Here is a 23,436-nt window from a genome sequence, read left to right as displayed (position 1 = left end):
TTTTTTTTCCCCAGAATGTTAGCTCTAGTGGGAGATTAATGGGAGATTACTGGAGCTGTTTAAGAGGATTCACCATTGTAAGAACTGAATATTCAGACGCTAAACCTCATTTCAGGTCTTCTTTCATCAGAATCGGGCAGGGAGATATGGAGAAGGTAGAAAAAAAATTTTTAAAACAATCCCTTTTACATTTGCCTAAAGATCTTTATGAAGAGGTAACATATTACCAAATAGAATTTATGTATAGACAAAAAGAAATCTTAAAGATAAAAAAATCGCAAAAGCTGCCTGTGTGGGAGCAGAGAGTTTCCTACCTTCTCTTCCTCAACTGCAGAAGTTTTTCTTCTTTTTCTGTAGTGTTTGTACTTCCACGGCATTTACCCAGAATTGCGACACGTTTTGAGATGACCGGTTAGTCAGCGCATCTATGTGGGTGATGTCAGGGATGCTCAGAGATCACATTTTCCACACTGCCCTGTAACAGCAGCCTTCAGGGCTGAGTATACAGCTGTTAAAAAGCACACAGCAGCCTCTTGACACAACACTTTGGGCCAGGAAATGAAGAAAATTTTAAACTACATGTGTCACAAGTGAGTTAAAGCAGTTGGAAAGATCTTGTTCACCTTGAACTGTGTCGGGACGTTTCATTAAAATTTCAGCTTTCAGAAAACGAGTGACGTGAGCTTGAACAGTTGTACCTCTGAGAACGTGGGGTGGGAAGCCTCCATGTTAGCAAATAAATTAATGGTTCAAAGTTGGGAAAAAGTAGCCTGTGGGTGATGTCTGATTCCATAGCATTTGTCTCCTCAGCAGGCAGCTACTGGTTTTTGTTCTCCTTTCACCCCAGCAGTGCCTGTATTTCTTTTTTTCCAGGAAGCACTGCCTATGAGCTACCTCGTTTAATGTGTAAGAAAGTTCTCTTAGATACTTCAAGATAAAAGGCATCCATAACACCGCTTCGGAATTAATGATGTCATGCCAGCTCCATCAGAGAGTTTGAGTCTTGGCTTCTTAGACTCTCATAAAATAGGTAATCTATCAGTTGTGCTAAATGAGAGAAATCACCCTCCAGCTGAAGTCAGGAGCGTGCATGCTTTGATTGCATTGGTGGAAAAAGAGAATGTTATTAAATGAGCTGTCATATTGTAACTAGATCAGCATGCTGTTTTGTTTTGGAGTGAAATTGTCTAAATATTGAAAAATTATGATCTTTAAAATACTGAAGCATCAGCTGACATTTTTTCATGTGTTGTGTTTTCCTTTTTTGAACACAGCACCACACATAGAATTCCTTGGCATGCTGGCACTGGACTTAAGTCTGACTTGTCATCAGCACCAATGGTTCTCTAGCTTTTGAGCTGGAGCTGCCTTGCGTTCATCCATCTTTAAGCGTGAACTAAGAAAGCTCACATCTGAGAACTGCAAATTCTGGAGGTGTTAGTAAGAGATGCTCGCTGTCCTAAGAATCTTAAGATGTTTTAAAAAGAAACAAACACCACTTCTCTCCCCTCCCTCTCAAAAAAAAAAAAAAAAGTGCAAACCAACCAACCAAAACCCACCCTGAGGAGTAAAGAGATGAAATGTCTTTATTTCTAGTTGCAGGTATTAAGTTTGGAGGCAGAGAAGCAGACTTTCCTGTGGTTCCTCGCAGAGCTAGAGAGAGAACCCAGACCTCCTGCAAAACCATTTCTCCCTGCCTGTTGTACCAAGCAACTTGCTAATTTGAGAGTAATATTGTTCCAGTTCTCAGGCTATCTAGGCTGATGTAATATTTTGGCTACGGTCAGGTGGATCATAATAAATCTTCTGGAACCACTTGCAATTCTCTGTTTCTTTTCATATAAACAACTTCTTGCACTTGGCAAATTCAATTTGTCTCAGAATGCCAGAACTGCGGACACGTTCTCTACTCATTTCTGAAAGTAAATCTTTTGCTGTTTTCTCTAAAAGCAGAAGAGAGAGATTTAAAGGATCGTACTTAATTTTTGATTTTCAGTATTTTGACAGTTTCAATTATTTCTGCAAGGCATAGTGGCAATATAAGGATGTGATTTAAGCCAAACTAAATCAGGATTGCTGCGGTCTCATCTATCCCCTTTTGCCCTTAAACATGTTCCCACTGTCCCTTTTATGCTTGCACTTGCTTTTATGTGTTTATACAGCACTTACTCTGTGGCTAGGAACTAGTGTGACTGGAGCTAAGCCTGCTGAAGGGAGGTGGAACAGAGACATCCCTCTGTTTCCTGAAGCATCTTGTGATACAACTGCACAAATGCCAATTCTGACAAAAGCAGAGGCCAGGAACAGAGAGCTCGGGTCAAAGCAGAGAGGCAGGAGCACAGCTGCTCTAATATTGGAGGTAGTTCAGTGGAAGTTTAAAACAATGTGAGTGGTAATGAGAGTACGAAGCCTTCAGCTCTTTTTTAATGCCCTAGGTCTCTCTGAGATACAACCTCTTATCCCTGTCAGTCCGCATGGAGCGGGTAATGTGGAGACACACGGGTGCGATCTGACCTGAAGCACGTTATGAGGATGATCTTTCATCAGGTCAGCTCTTCAGAGAGGGCGAAAGGTGATTCAGTCTCCAAAGGTAACAGGTTAGACAAGCGCCAGTCACTTGTCGGGCAGGTGGATGTGAGAGCTGTGATTTTGAGCATCTCATTCTGTTGGTACTGCAGACCCAGAGCTGAGAGAACAGCTGAGGGCTAAAAAGCTTGATTTTACTGACTCCAGTGTCCAGGCACCTCATCTAAGACATAACGCAGAGGTTCATATTGCAAACACAAACACAGGAGAAGCATTGCTCTTTCCTTTTTTTGACAGTTTTGGAGGAGTAATAGACAAGTCTTCTGCTTCTGGGAAATGAGAATAGTGGCGGCTGCAGGACTTTGATGTATTGCCTGCTCTCAAAAGCTGCAGCTTTTACCACCAGTCAGTGGCACAATGGATGCTATATAATACAGCTGTAGCTACTGCGTATGGCCAAAACAGAGAGCTCTGTGCATACCAATTATTATTATTTTTTTTGCTATCTTCTGGTTTTGGTAAAACTGCAGTTGCCAGATTTGATCCGAACATCTGCTTTTTGGTGCTGGTTTTATATAGTTTTATACTCGAGCAACATCCCCAGATACTGAGAAAGGTTTTCTCTCCAGTCCTCAGCTGGGTAAGTACTATCTGTGACCTGCTGGTTTACTGGTAAAAATGGGATTATAGGGAAAAACTCAGAGGGAGAGGAAGAAATCTCTGTCCTGTGCTCTAGAGATAGTGTGGTGGATGCTTCAGTGACATTCCTCAAGGTGAGATGAAGGAGATGGATTGCTTACACCTGAGTGAGACACCCAGCAAAATACAAATAGAGTAACAGCGCAGCTGAGATGAGGATTCCTGGTGGCTTTACACACCACAGAGATTTCCACATTAGTTGCTGTCAGCATGGAGACCCCTTGACGTTATTAGGTCAAAGAAAGGTGCTAATCCATCACAGAAAATGGCTCAGCACTTGATTTATATTCATTTATCTTCGCTCTGCACAAATGCTTTGTTCCTTATCCTGCTTTGAATCAGGCCAGCCTAATATATTGGCATCTCAATCATCATTTGGCTCCTACTGAGATGAAGCAGCAGTGGTTGGGCCTGCGGGGCCGTACCAGTAAATCAGTGATTTATTAGTAAGAACAGGGCAGGAAGGTGAAGAGAGTCTTGAAGAAAATAGGTAGTTAGGAGACGAGCATTTTTTTATGTTTGTGTTTGATCATTCTGCCCTGAAGAACTGTAAAACAGCAAAACCAAAACAAAACCAAGTACCTTCAGGTTTGAAAGCACAATATTAAAAAAAAAAAAATTGTTTCCTTTATCTTTGTATCTTATTATGGTGATCTTGAAATTAGCCCGTGAAGGTATGTGTGGAAACGGAACAGCTTTGCCCAGAGAGCTATGCTGGCTCGCAGGTTCCATCAGGATTTAAGAGGAAGGAGGCACATCCAGCTCTGCTGGATCACCTTCTGTTTATTGTGCTACTTCTCAGGGAATGAGGTGAGGGGAAGGGAGGCAAATTATATCAAGCGTTAAAGGATACAGGTTGTTATAAGTTCCTTGAGACCCTGAAAATTTTTAGGAAAAATAAAGTCTATCCAAGATAGCAAAGCAGAAGTGGCTCTTACTTATTGGACTGTTTGCCAGCACTCTCTCATTCTGTCAGTAATTCCTCCATCAGGGAATGTTTGGGGATTTTTTTTCCTGTTCCTTTTCCACCATCCTTCTTCCATGTATCTATTTCCAGCCTCTCTGAGTCTCCTCTGTGCTTCTTTTCCTTCTCTGTTGCTGTTGTATGTATTTCTTTTTGTGAAGAAGATGTGTCTGAAGTAAAATTTCAACTCCGACTAAGTCTCTGTTGTGGAGCATCTGGGTTTCAGATCAGAGCGATGTGTCCGATCTCCTACTCTAACCTTTCTTCATATCTGCATTTTGAAATTCCCTGAATGGAACTGTAGTGCAGTCTAGTTTTAGCCTTTAGCAGCTTGTCCTTTTTTAACAGAACAGCCGCTTGTTTGAGCTGTAGCTTCCATAATTTGGTGAAAGGAATGGAGTGCTATTTGAGGAAAAAGTATTCTTAGATAATTGAGCCTCCCCAAATCTGCATCTGCTATGGTTCTAGCTTTTGCTTTCCTCCATGACAAATTTCAAAAGCCTTCTAAGACATTTTTTTTTTCTTGGCAATAGTCAAAGCTATTAATGTTACTAGGATATAGCGGTTGCATACAAACAGCTGGATCCAAAAAGTGATTACTTATGTGGTGTGGGATTATTTATGTGGTATGGACCTTTGCTTTTCAAGTACTTCTGTACTGTGTGTGTCTGCTACACAGCAGTAGAGATGCTGCACGTTGCCATCAGAGAGAAAATCTCAACGTAGAGCAACATAATCTGGGTTCAGCAGAGCACCAACAACATGAAAAATAAGTAAGTGGGTTGCCGTGGTCCTGCTGTTTGCATAGCCCCTAACTGCGACCGTGGGCGAGTTATTTTAGCACAGTATAATTCAAGATTACCTGAAAGATAATTGGCGTCCTGATTTTGAAAGGCATTTAGAAGAACGGGCTGTACAGTCACAGATAAGTGAGATAAGTGAGTAGGCACTCCAGAGTTTTGGTTTTGTTTTGTTTTTTTTTTTTTATCCTACACCTCAGGTCCCACAGAATTTGCCAGCAGTGATGGGGATGGGGCTGAGCTGCTCTTCTGGCAAAAAGTGCAAGAAATGCCACTTTATTTTGCAGTTAGCAGCAAGGATTCCATAACATGTAAGGAAAATTATTTTGGTTCTCTCTGTCTCTGAGCTACATAGTGTTATTCCTCCTACAGATGCTCTCAGTGTCCCTGTGTTTGCATAGTATTGTAAAGCAACAAGAACCTGTCTTGCTCTACAAAATACCTTCCTTTTATTTCTGCCATAAGGAAACTTTTCCCGTTTTTTTTTCTTTATCTCACCTGAAGGAGGTCACCTCTACAAATAATTATGTTCCAAGTGTCAAGAAAATAACTGCATGCTATGAAACCGTGTAATTGGAAACTCATGTGCAAGAAAGCTTTGAGAAAACAGCACACCAGCAAAATCAATTGGCTTGAGTGGTTGAAACCATTACAGATATGGTGCATGGGTGTAATAAAGATATCGGAATGTATTTTCCCTGTTGGGGGAAAATAAAATACAAGACTGAGATGCTAATTTTCCTCCTGTACACACATACTGTGTTAAAAAACTGAAACGTGGTAGTGTTTCCAGATTCTTCAGAGGACCATCCCGTCCAATCTGAGCACTGTAAACACCACTGCTTTTCCTTCTTATGCAATAAAAGATGCTGTTTTGGAATAAAAACACGGACAACCTGGTTTTTCTGCTGAACTACTTAGAGTTGTGAAACAATGCTGGGGATCCATTGATGTGAGTGGTTTCCTGACCAAATAATTAGATCTTAATGTAAATGTCTATAAATAATATAGCGGCAACAACATTCTTTGGAAAACAAAATTCAAAGAGGAACCGTTTGAAAAGGGAAGAGTTGCTTAGGGCAGTTATATTTAGGGCTTTAATGGAAGTGCACAAGTTACGCTTTTTATACAAACTATAAATGGCCAGAACCGAGAGACTTAGACTCGGAAATACGATGAGAGAGACAGGCCAGAGCTTTGTACTGGAGTTGTTGGGTTTTTTTTTTTCTGCTAGCTTTACAAATATTGCCAAATTCTTGCACTGTTGCTACCCCTGAAGGGTACATTCAAAAATAGATATTGTATCTGCTCTTGTTTGTAAGTGATGTTGAGCCTTCAAAGGCTGAATCTGGGGAAGAGTGCAAGCACAATGATGATGAGTAGGTGGTGGAGGGATAAGAAAGAAGAATGCAGATGCAGAAGTAGGGAGTAAAATAGGCACTAGAAGTCAGAGCAAGGAGTAAGCATCATGAAAGAAAGCCAAGCATGGATGCAGATGGTAGGTGATGGTCCTTTAGTACCACACATAATGTGATAAATAAGCTGAGGTGTTGTGGAGATAGAGGGCAAAATTCATCAGTTGGTAAATAACTGGAATTCCTCAACTCCGCTTCTGAGTCTCTAAACAATTGGTCGTTGTTGATAACATCTCCAGGATGCTTTGAAGTGAGGAAGTGGGAAGTTGCAAAATACTATCATTAGTAAGCGACTGATTTGCTGTATTGTGGGGAAAAAGCTACCAAATACTTCCAAGTGTTTGTTTGAGGAAATAAAAATTAAGAGGAGTAGTTTCTGTTTGAGATAGAATGGTTGCTGGTCTTTAGCGCTATCAAATTACCCCTAGCTAGTGAACCCTGTGTAATGATGCATGTCAAACACAAACATTTTTATCTGTACGGTGGAGATTTGTGTCTATACTTGTCCTAAAAACTTGCGCTCGCTAAAGCTAATAATGGGCTCCAGGCAGTTTGGGGGTAAAAATGACAAAGCTTGTGATTCATGAACTACTCATGCACGCAAATGCCGGTGTGAGCAATTTACTGTAGCTACGCTGACAACAGTATTGGAGATTAAACTCTAGGTGTCAAATCTACAATACACTGTCTTTTTTTCTTGTGAACTACCCAGGAGACACCCACGCGAAGTTTTGTGTTGTCTGGCCGGTGACTCAAAACCTGAATCACTGCTGTCTGCGGGTGTGGTGTGCATCTGATGGTCCCAGCAAGGCTCCAAACCCCATGAGGTCAGGCTGGATGGTCTCAGAACTGTGCTGTATTTCACTTAGATAAAATTTCCATCTTACATTGAGCGACAGATGCGTATTTTACCCTGACAAAATCAAAACTGAGCAGCTGTGCATCAGAGGGCCTGTGTTCTGAGCGCTAATGGAGATAATCCTTGAGTGGTGTAAAAAAAGACCCATCCTTCAGGAGCGGTTCCTATTTCCTCATGACTTTTTTCAAAAGCAAGGTAGAGTAAACAGCTCTTAGGATGCTCTGATATATCAGTCATCCACTGGTGTAACTGCAGTCTTGATGTTTACTATTAAGCGACCACAGTTTCTAAAATTTCATTTTAATGGCATGTTTCCGACAGCCAGGAGAGTCTAAGAGGGTAGGTTTTATCAGGCCAAGGGCTCACCTGTATAAAGAAGGGGTCACGTAGAGTAAACTCTTTGGAAAGATGACTCTGGGATAGCTGAGAAGGGATTGCTTGGGATTATGCTGGAGTACTGCCCTGGTCACGTTCTCCATCTAGACGTTCCCGAAGAAAAGGAACTGGGAGTGACAGAGGATATAAATTTACTCTCCTCTTTGTGTTTGGCAAGCATACAGATCATGGGATGTATAAATAGAAGAATTGAACGCAAGTAAAGAGAGGTCATTATGGTATGTACAAAGAGCTTAGTCAGACCACAGCTGGAGAACTGGGCAGGATTCAAAGACCGTATTTCGGGAAGGACAGTGAACAATAAGGAACAGATCAGAAGAGGGTATTGTAGAGGGCATCAGGGCCCTAGCTGGTGCCTGCAGTTGTTGCAGTCCCCATGGTTACTCCCAGTGAAGCTGGTTTTGCTATAAAAGCACCTGAATTGGAGACTTCTAAAGAATTCCAAGGGAACGGAGAAAGTGATATAAACCTCTTCTCCCCAAGCTTCCTAATCCCCACAGTAATGCTGCTGAAGGACTCGGTGGTTCTGGAGTTGCCCTTGTTTATCTTTATTTATTTATTTTCAAATAAGGTTTGGTTTTTAGTTTTCATATATTATTTCCTGTATCTATATATATTGTTTCTTCTTTATAATTTCTTACGGTACTTTTGCTATGTTTGTCAGAAGAAATGTCCTGATCCCGTATCCACATCGGAATCGCTGTTAGGCTAAAATCCATTTTGCCTTTCTGAACCCTCTCAGTTGGGTAAAGCTTCTCTTCTTGTATCTTAAGCTCCATTGAGGTGGAACTACATGTTGTCACAATATTGCATCCTTTCATCTCAGCAGTATCTGTGTCTCAGAGAGCTTTGGGATTGTTGAAGGTAAGAGGGCCATGTAAATGAAAGATGGACTGCTGCTAAGGGACAAAAAATGTGCTATTGGCACATAGAGGAAACGGGGACAGTGCTGAGGTGTTGAGTAGCGTGAGGGAGTAAGATGAGAATGAGAAATGAAGCAAGAACGCTGCCTCTGCCATACTACCCTTAACGGGAATGAAGCAATGTTCGTGCTTTCCAGATAAGTGAACGGGGACACTGAGATGAGTAAACTGGAGTTTACACAACTACTTAATGGTAGGTCTTCTGCCTGTTGGACCGCATTCATTTTTTGACACAGGATTCTGGTTTTGTATTTCTTTCACAGTGTTCATAATCTATTTATACCACAGCTATAAAACTTCATCTTTGTTTTTTTCATTGGTATTTATAGCCCAGTATGGGATTTTTCTCTTTAATGTGTCTTAACTAGGTCCTGAAAATAAGCATCCTAGAAACACAGGTGGTTTTATCTCTCAACCTAACATTACGGTCTTCGCCTGTGAGTCTTTGCCTGTCCTCGGTCCCTGTGGAGAAGATCCAACACCTGGAAAGCCACGTGTGCAAAATTGTGATGGATGAACCTAGTTTGAGGGATGTGCTAGCACACATGCTCCTTTTCAAAAATAGTTGTAGTCAGGAACGCTAGGAAGAGTTTACAGTTTATCTTTATAGATCATATTCTCAATTTTATGTCTTTTATTATGACACATAAAATAGGTAGTATGGTTCTACAGGTCTAGACTAAAGCTTTGCAGTCATGCCATTTATTTCACATCTCTGGATCCAGGTTGTGAGACCAATGGTTGTGTGTTGGCCACTTTCCTGGGCACAGGGATTCTGAACCAGGAGATCTGAACGTCCCAAAGCGCTGGCTCTGATGCATGAGGCTCATAGCTGCTGCTGCTTCTTTTGTCTCTGTTTCTCCATCTAAGATATGGAAATGCGGACAGTCACCATCTCATAAAAGCACTGATACCTTTTATCTTGCAAAGTATGCTGCTACCACTAAAGATAAAATTTGCTATTTGTTCTGGCAGTCATTAAAATACAAGCCAAGGATATGTTCCCTCAAGCTTATGTTCAATTAAGCGCTTGAGGCCAAGCCAGGTTAGTGGTTGTCCAGAAGACCACAGGGATATGGAAGTGGGTTTAATGACTCAGTAAATACTGACTTGGTACAAAACCAAGGCCTTTCTCCTACATTTGTAGTCCTTTGCAATCCTGTATATCACAGCTGGGTTCAAATATAGTAGTTCTTGTAGATAATTCCTACCTTCTCCCTCCAACTTCCAGCCCGATTACGCATTTTTCATAGCAAAACTGAGGCCTGGTATGTTGAATGTTTCCAAGTGTGGGATGAAGTCGGACGCAATTAGTTATCTAGGAGTAAGGAGGTAGATAAGTATTTGTAGTGACTGTCAGAAGGCTGCTTTTCTTTCTGGCAGTCCGTACAGAAGGGCGTAAGAGTCTTAACAGCTCGCGTCGCACAGCAGAAGCTGTGAGCTCCGCTGCGTTCACCTGCCTTTGAGCCACGAGGTGCTGCCCTTGCCTGCACCCCAGAAAAGGCGCCGTGGATTTGGAGAGTGCTTTAAAACTCTATTTTGGGATATTTTGCTACTTCAGTCAGGCAATGCCTGTTGACGTTGAGCTACATGAAGGACCAGACTGGATGCTTTAAGACGATGCATCTCTGATAACGTTGTGGAAGTCCAGGCAAACTGTATGTTGTTAATTTGAAGGGGACGTCGTGTCTATGAGCAGTCAGACCAAGACCAAAGAACCCATGTGAATCAGATCTGTCCAGAAGTGTCCAATTAGGACAGCACAATGAAGAGATTCAGCTGAGCACTTGCAGAAGACTTAAAGATCTCTACTTGATCCTCGTCCCTCTTCTGCTTTTCCTTCTGTTTTCAATTACGGAATTACTGTTTAATGTGGATACAGATACAAGCAACTGTGTTTGGTTTTTCTTACTGCTGACAGAGACAAACTGAAAGAGATGCCTGCCTGCTTTATAGCAAAGCCACATTATTTTCCTATATGTTAGCAATTATATGCATTGTTTCCTGATCACAAGCCTTTCTCACAATCTATAGCATGACTGTAGCTGATTATAGAGCCTGATGTGTTTAGATTTGAGTGATTTCTGTCAGGAACACTTTGGTTGCCTGTTTTTTGGGAGAGATGGAGAGCGTTTGTTTATATTCTGTCAGGAATGATCCTGTCTCATTTCATAAAATAAAGGAAGGTTGAGTTTTTCTCGCAGTGGTAGGTCGGCAAGAAGAAAACCGAGCTCCAGGAATTGGCATTAATTCTAGGTGGTGCTCTGTACTCTGAGTTGATTGGCAACAGAGAGCTGCATGGCATTGTGTTGCTTGGTAGAATGGGAAACAAAAACCAAGGAGAGCCTTGAATGCTCCTTGCCATGAAGAATTACAGGACTTTGTGCAAGGTGACAGCTATCTTGATGTCACAGCCAAATTCCAGTGTGGGAACTGCAGTTGTGATTGGATGAGGTTTTGACCAGGTCCATTGAAATCGGTGGGATTTGGCCGTTCACTTCAGTATGGTCAGGTCATCACTGGCTGCCTTCAGAATTTTGGCCTTCCAAATCACAGCTCGGGTCACTGGGATCAGCTTCGTTCTCACCTCGTGAAATGTTTCTTGTGGAATTCATCACAAGCCAAACATTGCAAAAGTACGCTGTGCTGGAGACCAAGACCCTTTTTTCCTTACTTGGTTTCCTGACATGTTTTTGTAGCATATTCACAGCAGTTCTGATTTCACATGTGCGGCTTTCTGCGGTATTAGGGGCTTTCAGAAACAATTTCTAATGTATAAAGACGATCCTAAATTTTCTGAGAGCTTTTGTTTCTGATTAGCTTTGCCAAATAGATACTTGTTTCCTGTAGTGTTCTAATTTTTATGATGGTAGTGATCGCTAATAGCACTGTTTTAGGTGCCGTGCAAACACCATACACAGAGAGAATCCTTGCCCAGAGAACCTCGTTTTATTCTGGCCAAAGGGAGAAATCAATACACATTGTATTGATATAGACATTACTAGGTTTATTTTATTTTATTTTATTTTATTTTATTTTATTTTATTTTTAAAAAAAGACCTTTTTTTTCTGTGTCAGTAGATCATGGTGTATGCTTCCATCCTAATTATACCTCTGATTCTTTGCCTAACCTGAAATTAATTGAAATAAGGTTTTAAAACATTCCAATCCTAAAATAAAATTCAGGTAAAAATTTGCGTTTGCTTGTATCTTGATATCAAAAGAGCAGAACTTGATGCCAGCCTCCAAACTACCACGGGACACTCAGAGATGGCTCCAGGGTTCCTTACAGAATTTGCCTTGCTTGAGGACTGCGCTCATTGCCCAGCTCAGGGAAACCACGCAGAGTTTCGCACAGCCCTGCTCGTGGGAGCCGTCACGTTACAGCCAAAGCTCTCCGCGGAACTGCTGCGCCTCTTAAAGCAGAAAGATGTTTAAGAGTGCGAACAGACTTTTCCCTGGACCTCGCTCAGACTGTGGAAACGTTTCCAGTTGCTATTACAAAGCACCAAATTACAGACAACAACTTCAAAATCTTCAGGCAAGCAGAATAATTAGAGTTTAAGGAACTGCTTAAACTGGAATTTCACCCAGTCGTGACTGCCTTTCGAGATCGTTGGCAGCAAGTGCCCACGAACGGGTTTCGTATACTGACTGAGGTAGAATAAATTTGCTTTTATTTCCAGTTGCTATTTCAAAGGCTATGGAAACATCAGAAACAAATTGTTAGACAGCCGTGCCTTAATCTCAGCGCTGCAAACGCGCTTTCAGTTGGGCCTGCAACAGGGTGGTGCCTCACGCCATTCTTCCTAGCTCCTTGCGCTCTTGGGGTTTGATCTAAGCCACGCTCAAATTAATGGGCTCTCCTTAACTTCACCTGGGCTTGGGATCCCATCCTTAAAATCTCAGTTAATTAAAACAAAATAATTGTGACCAGAATGCCGGGATACAGCCAGGGATGTGTAGGAAACACAACGTAGCCCACATCAGAGGAGATATTGTAAGAGCAGTGGTATGCATGCCTGAATGGTTCGTTCCTGCGCGGTAATTACGTGCTGTTTCACATTGTTGTTTTGTGGGGAAAACACGTTCTTGAATGTCAGGAAGTAAATCGACAGTTTTAATGGGATTTCAAACAGAGAGAGAGTGTTTTGACGTGAATTGATTTATTTCAATTACAGTTTTGCTTATTTAGCTAGCCATGATTAAAACCAGTGTTGCCACAAATAAAAAATACAGCAGTGTGAATGCCAGACAGAAATAGAAATTGCCCCTGTGACTTATACCAGTGTAACACCTTTTGACTGTGAACTTCTTGATTTGGGAGGGAGGAGAGCAGGTACCACCGCCTGGGGACAAGGAGTCATCCCAATGCAGTTGTGTCTGTTACCAAACAATGTGGCTTTAATCGGTATTAAACATTAGATCCTGTCCCTAGTTATAACACCAGTGGGCAAAGCTTGACTGTGGATGCCCTTGTGCCTGAATTTCTGATTTGAAGAGGACAGATGTTGCTTTTCCAGCTCCGCACAAGGAGTTGGGAACATATCAGAGAGGAAACCCTGATTAGCGTGCTGCAAGATGTGATAATTACGGGGTACGCTTCTACTTTGCCCATTTGGTCACCGCTCTCTGTCTCAAGAGCAGTGTCGGGAGGTGCGTTTTCTCATTCCCAGGCCTGCTCATACCTATGGAGACCGGCCAGACGTGAGGAGCCTCTGTGAAATGTTAGGTAGTGAGGCCTGATTCATACCTCGCTGCCCTCCCGGGGAAAATCCCCAGTGGCATCAGCGGGCTTTGGCCCCTGGCCAGAGTCTCGCTAACTTCCTTCTTTCTCTCCCCTATCTAGGGGATATTCCTTGGTTGTACCAAGGCAGATGAGAACATAAATCTGGTCCACAACTATCTGGTATGAGTAATTTTTCCACATGTAAATAAATCATCTCTGTTTCCGCTTACCCCCAGCACCTGGCACACCGTTAACTGAAAAACTGAGAAAATGTTGTTTCATTTCTGAGCCAACTTAAATAATTCGACAAATCTTTATTTTTAATTCCTTGTTAGAAAACAGAACCAACTGAAACTGGCTGGCAGAGGAAATGTGCTCTTTTTTTTTTTCCTTTTTTTTTTTCCCCTTCCCCTCTGCCTGGCTCAGTAATGTAACTGCCAGTTTCTGTTTTCGCCTCTGTAGAATTATGCCTCTATTTGAAACTTCTGACAAATCAGTCTATTTTCATTCTCCCCGTGCTATAAATTCAATCCATATGTCGTTAAAACATCCTTTCATAGCTTTAATATGGAAAAGGAAGTGGCTTCGGCACTGCATAGGCGGCTACAGTGTGTTTAAAGCAAGCTCTCCTCGTTTGCATGCATCGCTTCTGTTAGCTCGTAAAGCCTTGACTTCCTAATTATTCAGGTTACAGAGGGCATTGGCAGTTTTCTCCGTTAACTAACAGTGATGTACAGTGAAGAAGCACAACGGGATAAATAATTCCCTTATCCTCAAAATATCCGGGAAGTTTTTGATGCAGCCCTTGGCTTTGCCACCAAGCAGGATGCAAAGAGGATGTGAAAAGGGTAGGAGAGATCAATCCAGCAGAAAATTTCAAAAGAAAACGTCGAGACAAAGAAACAAAGGTCTCGCACAATGCGTCGCCGTTCAGCTGGCAGGGTTTTGTTTAACAAGAATACCCAGCACCTACGTGACAGGAGGTCACTGCGGTAGGAGTCAAGTCTCTCCACATCTGGGACTGGACCGGGGTCAGAAGGGGAGGGTGGAAGGGAAACGTGGGTCCGAGCTGAAAGATGTTGGAATGGCTGTGCACGGATCAGAGTAGAAAAGTCCAAAATACAGGATGCAGCAGGGTAAGGTAAGAGCACAGGTGGTTGTGGCTGTAAGTGTCCTTATCTGAAATCACAGAAAATTTGGGGCCGGGTACGGTACTGGAATTGTGGGACAGATCTGTAATTACAAATATGGAAGCAGCTGAGCACAACTGAAAATATGGTAGGAACAAGGGTACAGCAACACTGGCTGAGTGGACAGCAAAAGGCTTTCCAGAGTCCATCTCCATGGTGGATGCAGTGTCCCGCTGTGTTTCAGCAGGTCCACTGTCCCACCCCAGCCTCAGTCACATCTCCATGCTCCTCACCTCACATCATCTCTCGAGCTCACCTTCCCACCCCTCCCTCTGTGCCACACAGAGCAGTCACGTGGCCAAAGGGCAACAAAATTCGTAGAATCGTACAATGGTTTGGGTTGGAAAGGACCTCGGAAGGTCACCTAGTCCAACCCTCCTGCAAGGGGCAGGGACAACTCCAACCAGATCAGGTTGCTCAGACCCTCATCCAACCTGGCCTGGAATGTTTCCAGGGATGGGGCATCCACCGCCTCTCTGGGCAACCTGGGGCCGTGTGCCACCACCCTCAGTGTAAAAGATTTTTTCCTAATATCTAATCTTCTCGTCCTCCATCACTCCCAAGTGCTTCTCCTCAGGGCTGCTCTCGATCTATTCAGCTCACTAATTTGAAGAGAAACTATTCAACTAATGGGTTTCTGGGAGGACAGCAGAGGAGGCAGTATTTTCTGCATCTCTGTGGCACACTGACTGGCGTTGTGGCTGCAGATCTGCTGCGCTTGACCGAAGATAATGGGTGAAAAGGGTGCCTGGGGGAGGTGAGTGAGTGCCCCTTTTAGGGACAGCCTGCAGCTTAACGTGAAACTGTATCTCAAGTGTTGTGTAGCATCCCCAGTCTTCGCTGCTGTTCCCAGCTAGTTCACCCAAATGGTCTCTAATTTGCCAACAAAGCACGAGCTGTAGGGAAACGTGCAAAGTAGGATGGGATCCCAGTAACAACCACACAAAACTGCTTGCAAACCCCTCGTTCTGTTCAGTTCCTGTGCACTGATGCTCGCGTACGCGAGAAGATAAAATGGAAGGAGCGCGCGTGTGGTAAACACGTGTGTGCCATGTAATTATCTTTCTCATCTCTGCCTCTCGCAGAGGGGTCATTTATAGAGATGAAAATATAGTCAGCCTCCAAACTCGTGGGCGTAGCTTGGCACATCCCAATGTTTGCGTGTGTAGAAACCGCTCTCCGCACGTTTGAAACTGCAGGCAGGTTCAAAGAGCTGGCGTAGCCCCTGGTTTTGTTTTCGGAGTTGCAAAGATTGCGTCTGCCGTTTACCTGAGATGGACTCGAGATTATCTTCCACACCTCTAAGAACCAGGCCTTGATATCTAGCGATCTGCATGCAGCTGTTCAAAACCAAGCTGTGTGCGCGCAGCCAAGGTTTTGTGTAAACAATCTCAGAGACTTCACTGCAGCTTTTCATGTAGTTTTATCTCAACTGCAATTTGTTTCTAGCTTTTAAAGGCTGTAGAAATATCCAGCCTCACCCGTAGAGCCTCGTTTCACCGTTTCAGCTGTTCCTGTGGTACTTAAGACACTGTTTGATTGTTTGAACTGTTCAAAAGACTTCAGGTCCCTCAAGAAAGGTGCAGGCGTGTTCGAGCTCCAGTCAGTAGAGAGATTTGCCTTTCTGCTCCTGCAGCCCCACTTGTAATGGGACCCTTCTTTGCTCTCGTCCCCAGGTGTGCTGTCCCTGCCTGCCTACTTCAGCCCGTACAACGACGGCTCTGCGTGCAGCGATGGACGGGCCGATGCTTACGCCCAGCTGGAACTCCGAACCTTAGAGCAGTCTCTGTTGGCAACTTGCGTTGGAAGCATCTCTGAACTCAGTAAGTTTGGGATGTAATCAAACATGGGTTCCTGTCAGTGAAGCGGGAGAGCCGGTCTCTCCGCTGTTGAGGTCAGTGGGAGCGTTGCCGTTGTTGACAGCATGAGGAGTATTTGGCTAACGTTGTGTAAGATCTAATCGTCTCGTGGTGCTGTTTATGAAAATCAGATTGTTTCGTTAGCCTACTTCATATTTAATTCACCTGGAGATGCAGAAGATGTGGCTTTTCTAGCCTTTTGGTTGTTAGTGGTGTTAGTCCCAACTGAAGATGGATGCTTTTGCCTAGCTGCCTCTGGAGGCTTTCCTGTATGTTTGGGGAACGCAGCAGTGGCACCTCCCTCGGATGGCGGAGAGGGTTCTCTTTGTTAGCGTTTGTGCAGTGGAAATGTCAAGGGTGCAGGATATTCAAGGAAAAGTTTTTTGGTTACTTAAAAAACAAAAAGCAGAGGGGGAAAAAAAAAAATCTGAGAGCACTTTGGTAACCGAAACTTGTTCAAAACCTTTTTTTAATGCTAACCAAATGAAATGTTCCATTCCTACACTACTCACAAAGCCTCTTTAAAGTAAACAAAAATGATCGGTGTTTTCCCGGTCTACTTTTCCCTTGCAACGTTTCTGCTGGCATCGCTTTCGTAGTCTCCACCATCTGAATGCTAATGAATGTCAGGGCCAGCAAGGAGTTTGTGGCTTTCACCATTTATTTTGCAACCTGCCTTAATTTGAGGTTTTCAAATTCCTTTAACACACCTCTATTTATCCTGGAACACAAGAGAACATTTGTAGCACAGGCCGAAGATTGAATACGGCTTCCTCTCTCTCTTCCCCCGTCCCTGCTTTGGCCAACTTGGTCATTACATCTAGTGAATAGATCTCCTGATACAGTTCCCTACATTTTTTTTTTTTTTTAAATGTTGCTGCACATTGCCAGGAAAATAAAGAGAGTGAGTGTGCAAAGGAGAAGGAACATTATTCTGAGCTGAAAATTTGAATTCCAGATGCATTTCTGCTCTAACTGTGCAGACTTCTGTGTTAGTACAGGATTCGTGATATTCTCATAAAACCTTTAGATCGTGGCGAGTCAGGAGCTACTGAAGTGGAAAGGCAGAGATATTGGAAGGTTTTTCCATTCTGAAATGGGTCCTTAAACTGAATGTACTACGAGTGGCACAACTTTATATTGCAATCTGAGATTTTTAATGCTCCATCAATCTGAGCGACTAATAACGTTGTCATATTTAGACATACGGTAGCTTTGTGGGGGTTTCTCCCTAACCTGTGTAACACTAGAAACCCATGGGTTCGGCTGGAATTCGGCAAATTCCGTGTACTGCTGCTAGATATAACAAAGAATAACTTCCTAAAAGTTTCAGAGGGAGGTGTGACTGATTCGTATGTGGTGTGGCTAAATTCGGGGCGCTTTCTCAGGAACCAGCTTTGCGATGGGGCGACTATTTCAGTTCCATCCTTTCCCAGTATTGTAAACGTAGGACACAATAGAGTAACATTTCCTGTGAGACTTTTAGGAGACTGTAAAACATAAAGCAACAGAAGATTCTCCCAAGGAAAAAATAGATCCTAGCTATGTATAGTAATCTATAGCAGTCGTTCAGCTCACTGGTATGGTAGTCACGCTACTCAAAGATGTAGCGTCTGAAGCCTTGATTGCAAAGCTCTTGAGAGTTTGTGATGCACCATAATAAAAGGAGATTAAACAGAGTGTGCCCAAAGCAAGCTTGTTACACAAAGACTGGCTTTATGTGACTGCATGGCTGCTCTTTTGGAGTCATTGCTCTGTGAATGTTTAAAAACCTGCAGCCCTAAAATCATTTCCGAGTAGAAACTGTCTAATACAGGTCACCTTCTTCCAGCCCTCTGCAGTTCCACCGGTACTCTGAGAGAGACAGGCTGGCTCGAGCTCAAAGACCAAAAGGACGGAGCAGTCCAGAAAGCTTCTGGATTGAGCTTCTTACGAGGCTCAGGGGCAGACTTCTGGCGCAGCTTGTGACAGTCAGCATGATAAAGATTGGCTTTTCAATAAGAGAGTCAGGGCTTGTTATTCTGGAGAAACCTGCGAGTAGGGGGAGAATGAGAGAAGCAGACCCCTAAAAGAAGGGATTTATACATTCACCATAGCTTCATTAATTTGTCACAATTGCCTGCATGGAAGGATAGAACGTTATAATCCAGTTGAACGAAATGGGAACAATCTCATAACGTAGAATGGTGATGCTGGCCATAGCAGTAAAGTATTCGTACTGGTGCTACTGGCTTTGCCTTGTGAAAGCTGGGCTCCCAGGTTGGGCACTGGACATTTTACAGACATAGCAGCAGGTTTTGTAGGCAGGCCAGAAATTGGTATATGTGGTTGGAAAGAGGAGAAAACCAGCAATAAAACTGGATGGAAAAATCACTGTAAGGCTGTTGTTCTGAATGCATGGTGACTGCGAGGAGTTTCATTCTGTATTTTCTAACTACAGCTTGTCATTTGAAAGGAAGTTAAATTTCCCGTACAGCAACCTGCAAAGAGGCAGCTTGAGGCCAGCTTCTACCTTTGTGGAGGAAAAAGAATACGTGCAGACAAAAGACATTTAGCTCTCAAAGGTTTTTATTTAGTTGGAAAAGTGTACTTAAAAGGACTGTGGATGGGTAGTAAAGACATGCTTTTGCATTCTTTCTCTTTGTGCAGGTGATTTGGTATCACGAGCGATGCATCACATGCAGTGCTTGAACACCATCCGCCCGGGAATGAGCCCCGTTCGACAAACCCGGCAGCAGCAACCCATCTCCTGGTCCCCTGATGCTCTCCACACCCTCTACTACTTCCTACGCTGTCCTCAAATGGAGTCCATGGAGAACCCCAACCTTGACCCTCCCAGAATGACCCTGAACAATGAACGGTATGTAGGTCATCAACCGTTAGCAGTCAGTAAGTTGCACTATGGAGTCTCCTTTTGTAGAGCAACTGTGTGTGCTTGGGCAGCTTTGCGGGATGCTACCTGTCAGGCATCAGTTATTCCTGCAGTCAGGCCAGATTATGTTGTCAGCCTTGCCAAGTTTACGAAGCCTTGGAATTGGAACTGGAAAGTGAGCTGTTTTTTCGTGCAGTCTTTCCGAGCGAGGCATATACTGTCTGCTGCCAACAAGGCTTGTCTGGAGACACTGCCAGAAGTGCATGTGGTTGCCTAAAGCAGTAAAGACCTTACCAAAGAAAATGTTACCTTCTGAATAGCGCCAATTAACAATTGTCATCGTTCTCGGGAAAAGCGGTGTTGTTTGCTGTGGAGAGGTTTGAAGAGATTTATGAACATCCTTCTCAAGTATTACTGCAGTTGATGCTGTGCGTCTGGTATAGAAAGAAATTTATACAGGAAGCCAATAAGTGAACAGAAAATGCAGTGGGTCTCCCTGCCTTCTGCCAGCATCATAACTGACTCTGAAAGTAGGCCCATTATTAGAGTGGGTCAGAAATTTTCCAGCGGGATGTTTTTGCTGTTAGAAACCTCCCTGGTTTCCTTCCTGCCCGGCTCCTTGGCAGTCTGCCTGACAGGCTAGTGGCAGTGGAGAGCTGAGGAGCCCTCAGAGCCCTGGCCACAAGTTGAGTTCCTTGACAGGTCAGGCAGCTCCTGCTCTCCTGCTCCTCAGCTCAAAGGCAGGCTGATAGCTGGCTGCCTTGCAGTTGCATCCTGCGGAGAGACCCAGGCCTCTCTGGACTTTTTGGTTTCCCCGGTTTGAAATGCAGATCCAATTATTTATTTGTTTCAGAAATCTTACCTAAATGGGAAATTCTGGTTTCTGCTTGACTCTCTCCTGTATTTATGCTAGCTTACTCTTTGGATTTCTTTTGGCCTCCTGGACATGGTGCAGATGGCTCTATCCTGGCCCTTCTCAAACCAGCCCATGGTTGGGAAGTTTCATAGGTAGTGAAGTGTTGTGAGGCCACAGTCACAAAACAAAGAAACAAGGTGCTTGTTGGACAGGTGAGCAAGGAAAATAGATCATCTGTGCAGCTTTGTAAATAGTGTGGTTTCTTCTGCCCACCTCAAGCTTTACTGTACTGAGTCCTAGCTTCTAAAGTTGGTTTGAAATCATGGTAACATAAAATTCTTAAAATTCATTCTAAGAACCTACAAAAGTTAGTCCTCTCTCTCTTCTTCCTGTCCTCTTCTGAACTTGTCGGGATTTCAGTGCTTTCTCCTCTGGTCCATGCTGGGTAGCCTGTTTGGTTTTTTTTTTTTATTGAGACGCCTAATTGCTCTCAGACTGTGCCGTCTTCTCTGATACTGCAAGTCAACCCCGTCTCATGCAGACCTACATTGGCCTGCACCAAGCCCACTGGCTGATTTCAGCAGCCTCAAAGAAGCCTAAATGCTTCTTGTTCACCACCACTGGAGCTGTGTCTGATGGCTTCATGGCCAGAGCCTGGCTATTTGGGAGTGAAAGGACCTCTTGAGAATAATAGTAGATTGAACTGTCTTCTTTTAAGGCTCTGAATTTTCAGACCAGGGTGCAGAAAAACACACTGGACAGAAAGCAGCTTCTGTATTTTCAGGCTTGGTAAGTTACTTTAGGTTAAGAGAGACTTCAGATAAGGAGAAAAATGGAAGATTGTCACTCTTAAGCTGCCTGTTCTATCGTAATATTTTGCATGTGGCTGCCCTGTGTAGGTACCTCCTCTGGTCGCTTGTTTCATTCTCTTGGTTGCTGAACCACTTTTCTGGACTTCACTGTAGTTTGTACTGTGCCGACTTCTTTGAGGTCTCAGTGTGGCAGGAGCTCAACTATTTTACAGAGTGAAAAAGATTGTCTTTCTGTTTGTCTGTTCCTCCTGCAAAATCCTTTCCAAAAGAATAATCTGTGAGCAGAACTCTACAATCAGAGGGGGAGCTGATGCACACGTGTGAAGAACCAAGAGGAATTAAGTGAAGTTGAATAAAATAGGAAGAAGTATCACTGCGCAACTCAGAGCCCACTGGCAGCTGGTTTTTGGCCTAACTAATCTTAATCAAATGTCCTACCTAGGGCAAGGTGGTTTATTTTGCATTTCATGTTTGCACACTGTGCCAAAAAAAAAAAAAAGTTTTCACAAGGCCAGAGTCTGTAAAGTTGTAGCACCAGTTCCCACAGTCGTACAGCTGATAAACAGCTTGTATCAGAAGTGTAGATTAAGCTCTCGGGTTTGTGTTGTGTTCTTTTCAGTACTCTCAGGATAATGATGTTACTGCAGCTACTTGTTTTGTACACTGAGGATAATAAATGAGTTAAATCAGGAGCACAGTTATCTCTCCAATTGCTCCCAAACAATACTCTTCACATGGTTCACCGGCGGTTTTTTTGGAATGCAGGCTGCAACTCTATTCTGTTTTAAAATCCACACTAGATCCTGGAACAGCTGGTGTAAGGGAAATTTCTGCCATTTTTTTCTGACCAGTACTTAGCTGTAAAGGAAATTAAAGAGGATGTATTAAAATAGAGAAAAAACTGACATTAGGGGGGAAAAAAACAAACCTGAGGACTATCAGGTTAAACAATTGGCTTTGAAAAGTTTATGAAGCCTGGAAGTGAAATGAATGCTGCCTGTATACCAGAAATGAACATCCAGCCCTACCTTTCATTTGCTCCAAGGTGTATTTTTGTGTCTTACTGTATTGACCTCTGCGCATGTTATTTAGCATAGCCGGTGGGATAAATATTTCTAGCAGCACTTTATCCAGGAGGCAGTTCACTCTTTCCTAGCGTAAGAGGAGAGATGGTTGAGGCTGCATGCGAGATGCCAGGCTCGTGGCATGATAGATGAGGGCACGGATTCACCTAATGTGACTTGGCAAAGCTGTGCGGCCCACTTCTTTTGTTCTTTCCTGAGCTGTGCTAAGTCAGCTGCAAATTCTGCATTGCTCTTTTGTGCGTTTGTGCTCTCTCTGGAATATACTTGTTGTGTGCACTGCAATCCCAGTTTGTTTTCTACTGAAAAAAACCTGGTCACAAACAAGGACAATAGCGCTGACCTATTCTGCGTTTGCTTGTGCTTCGGTTTCTAGGCTGCTGTATAAAACCTATCAGTATTGAACAGCAATCTGAAATTTAACAAAGAGAGGCTGTTAGAGCTGCAGACCTGGCAAAATGTGATCTTGGGGAGATCTGTGAGCCACATCGATTCAGCGGGAGGAACTGCGGTGGTTCAGCACACCTACAGACCTGACAGCCTCCCATCCATCTTGCTGGGTTTTCTGTTTTCTGTGAGCTTTCTGTGTGTCGCACTGCGATGCAAAGTGCTATGAAAATCGTAACACTGTAGGGTGTGGAAGGTCTTTACTGTACTTCACCTCACCGTGAAGGCAAGTGTAGAATCCACTTTCTGAAACCATGCCTAATGGAGGGTGTCGTATGCAATAAAGGGCTTTAAAAAGCCTCGCCAAGCTTCTGAGCATCTCCTGCAGCAAACTGTGAGGTATGAAAACATATGCATTGCAGTTAAGTATGCAAGGCACCGGTTTAAACTTACATAAACTGCGTGTCTTATCATGCTGAACACCTTGGGAACTGAAGAACTGAGGTGGGTAAACTGTAGGGTCCTGCGGGAATGGTGGATGTAGTCCTCAGATAGAGGAGCTTTCTGTTTTGGCCTCCAGCATGTGAATGATTTGGGATACCAATAGACTGAAACTCTGGAAAGTTGGTGGATTGGTTATATCTGGTTCTGGTACTTACCTCCAGGTGAAGGCATAGAAGCAGAAGAAGGAGAGGAGGCAGAATTAGAGAGAAAGCACTCAGGTATCATAAGCTAAACATTTGAAACATTTCCACAACAAATGCAGCTGCTTGCTGTATGACCAAGCCATGACCAACTTGGAACCCCAAAATGATCATATTTGCTGCACAAACAGTAAGCCATCTGCTGTTTGGTGCCAAGTAGGCCACCTGAGGAAGTGTTTTGTAAATACAGAGTGCCATTTGTGCCACGCTTTGGCAAACGAATTAGACCCTGAGGTGCGCACAAGCTGCTTTCCTCAGTGACGATACACCTGACTGCCCGAAGGCTGAGAGCTGGTCTGTGGCATCAGAGAGCACATCTGTCTTTGTTGCTGCAAAAAAAAATTGTCTCTGCTGGGCAATAAG

The 23,436-nt window shown here is 43.4% G+C and overlaps 1 protein-coding gene across 2 annotated transcripts in view; it reads left to right on the top strand.

The window, feature by feature from the left end:
* ABTB2 (ankyrin repeat and BTB domain containing 2) overlaps window positions 1-23,436 on the top strand; it is a 131,985-nt gene that overhangs the window by 62,579 nt on the left and 45,970 nt on the right. For both annotated transcript variants that reach the window (XM_010117045.2, XM_086750167.1), the window contains exons 2-3: window positions 16,178-16,324; window positions 19,010-19,220. In XM_010117045.2, the coding sequence (XP_010115347.2) occupies window positions 16,178-16,324; window positions 19,010-19,220 (358 nt within the window). The remainder of the gene's footprint in view (window positions 1-16,177; window positions 16,325-19,009; window positions 19,221-23,436) is intronic.

Source organism: Chlamydotis macqueenii, chromosome 5, assembly GCF_036417535.1.
Source record: "Chlamydotis macqueenii isolate bChlMac1 chromosome 5, bChlMac1.mat, whole genome shotgun sequence".
NCBI classification, from domain to species: Eukaryota; Metazoa; Chordata; class Aves; order Otidiformes; family Otididae; genus Chlamydotis; species Chlamydotis macqueenii.
This window is presented reverse-complemented; position numbering and strand designations above follow the sequence as displayed.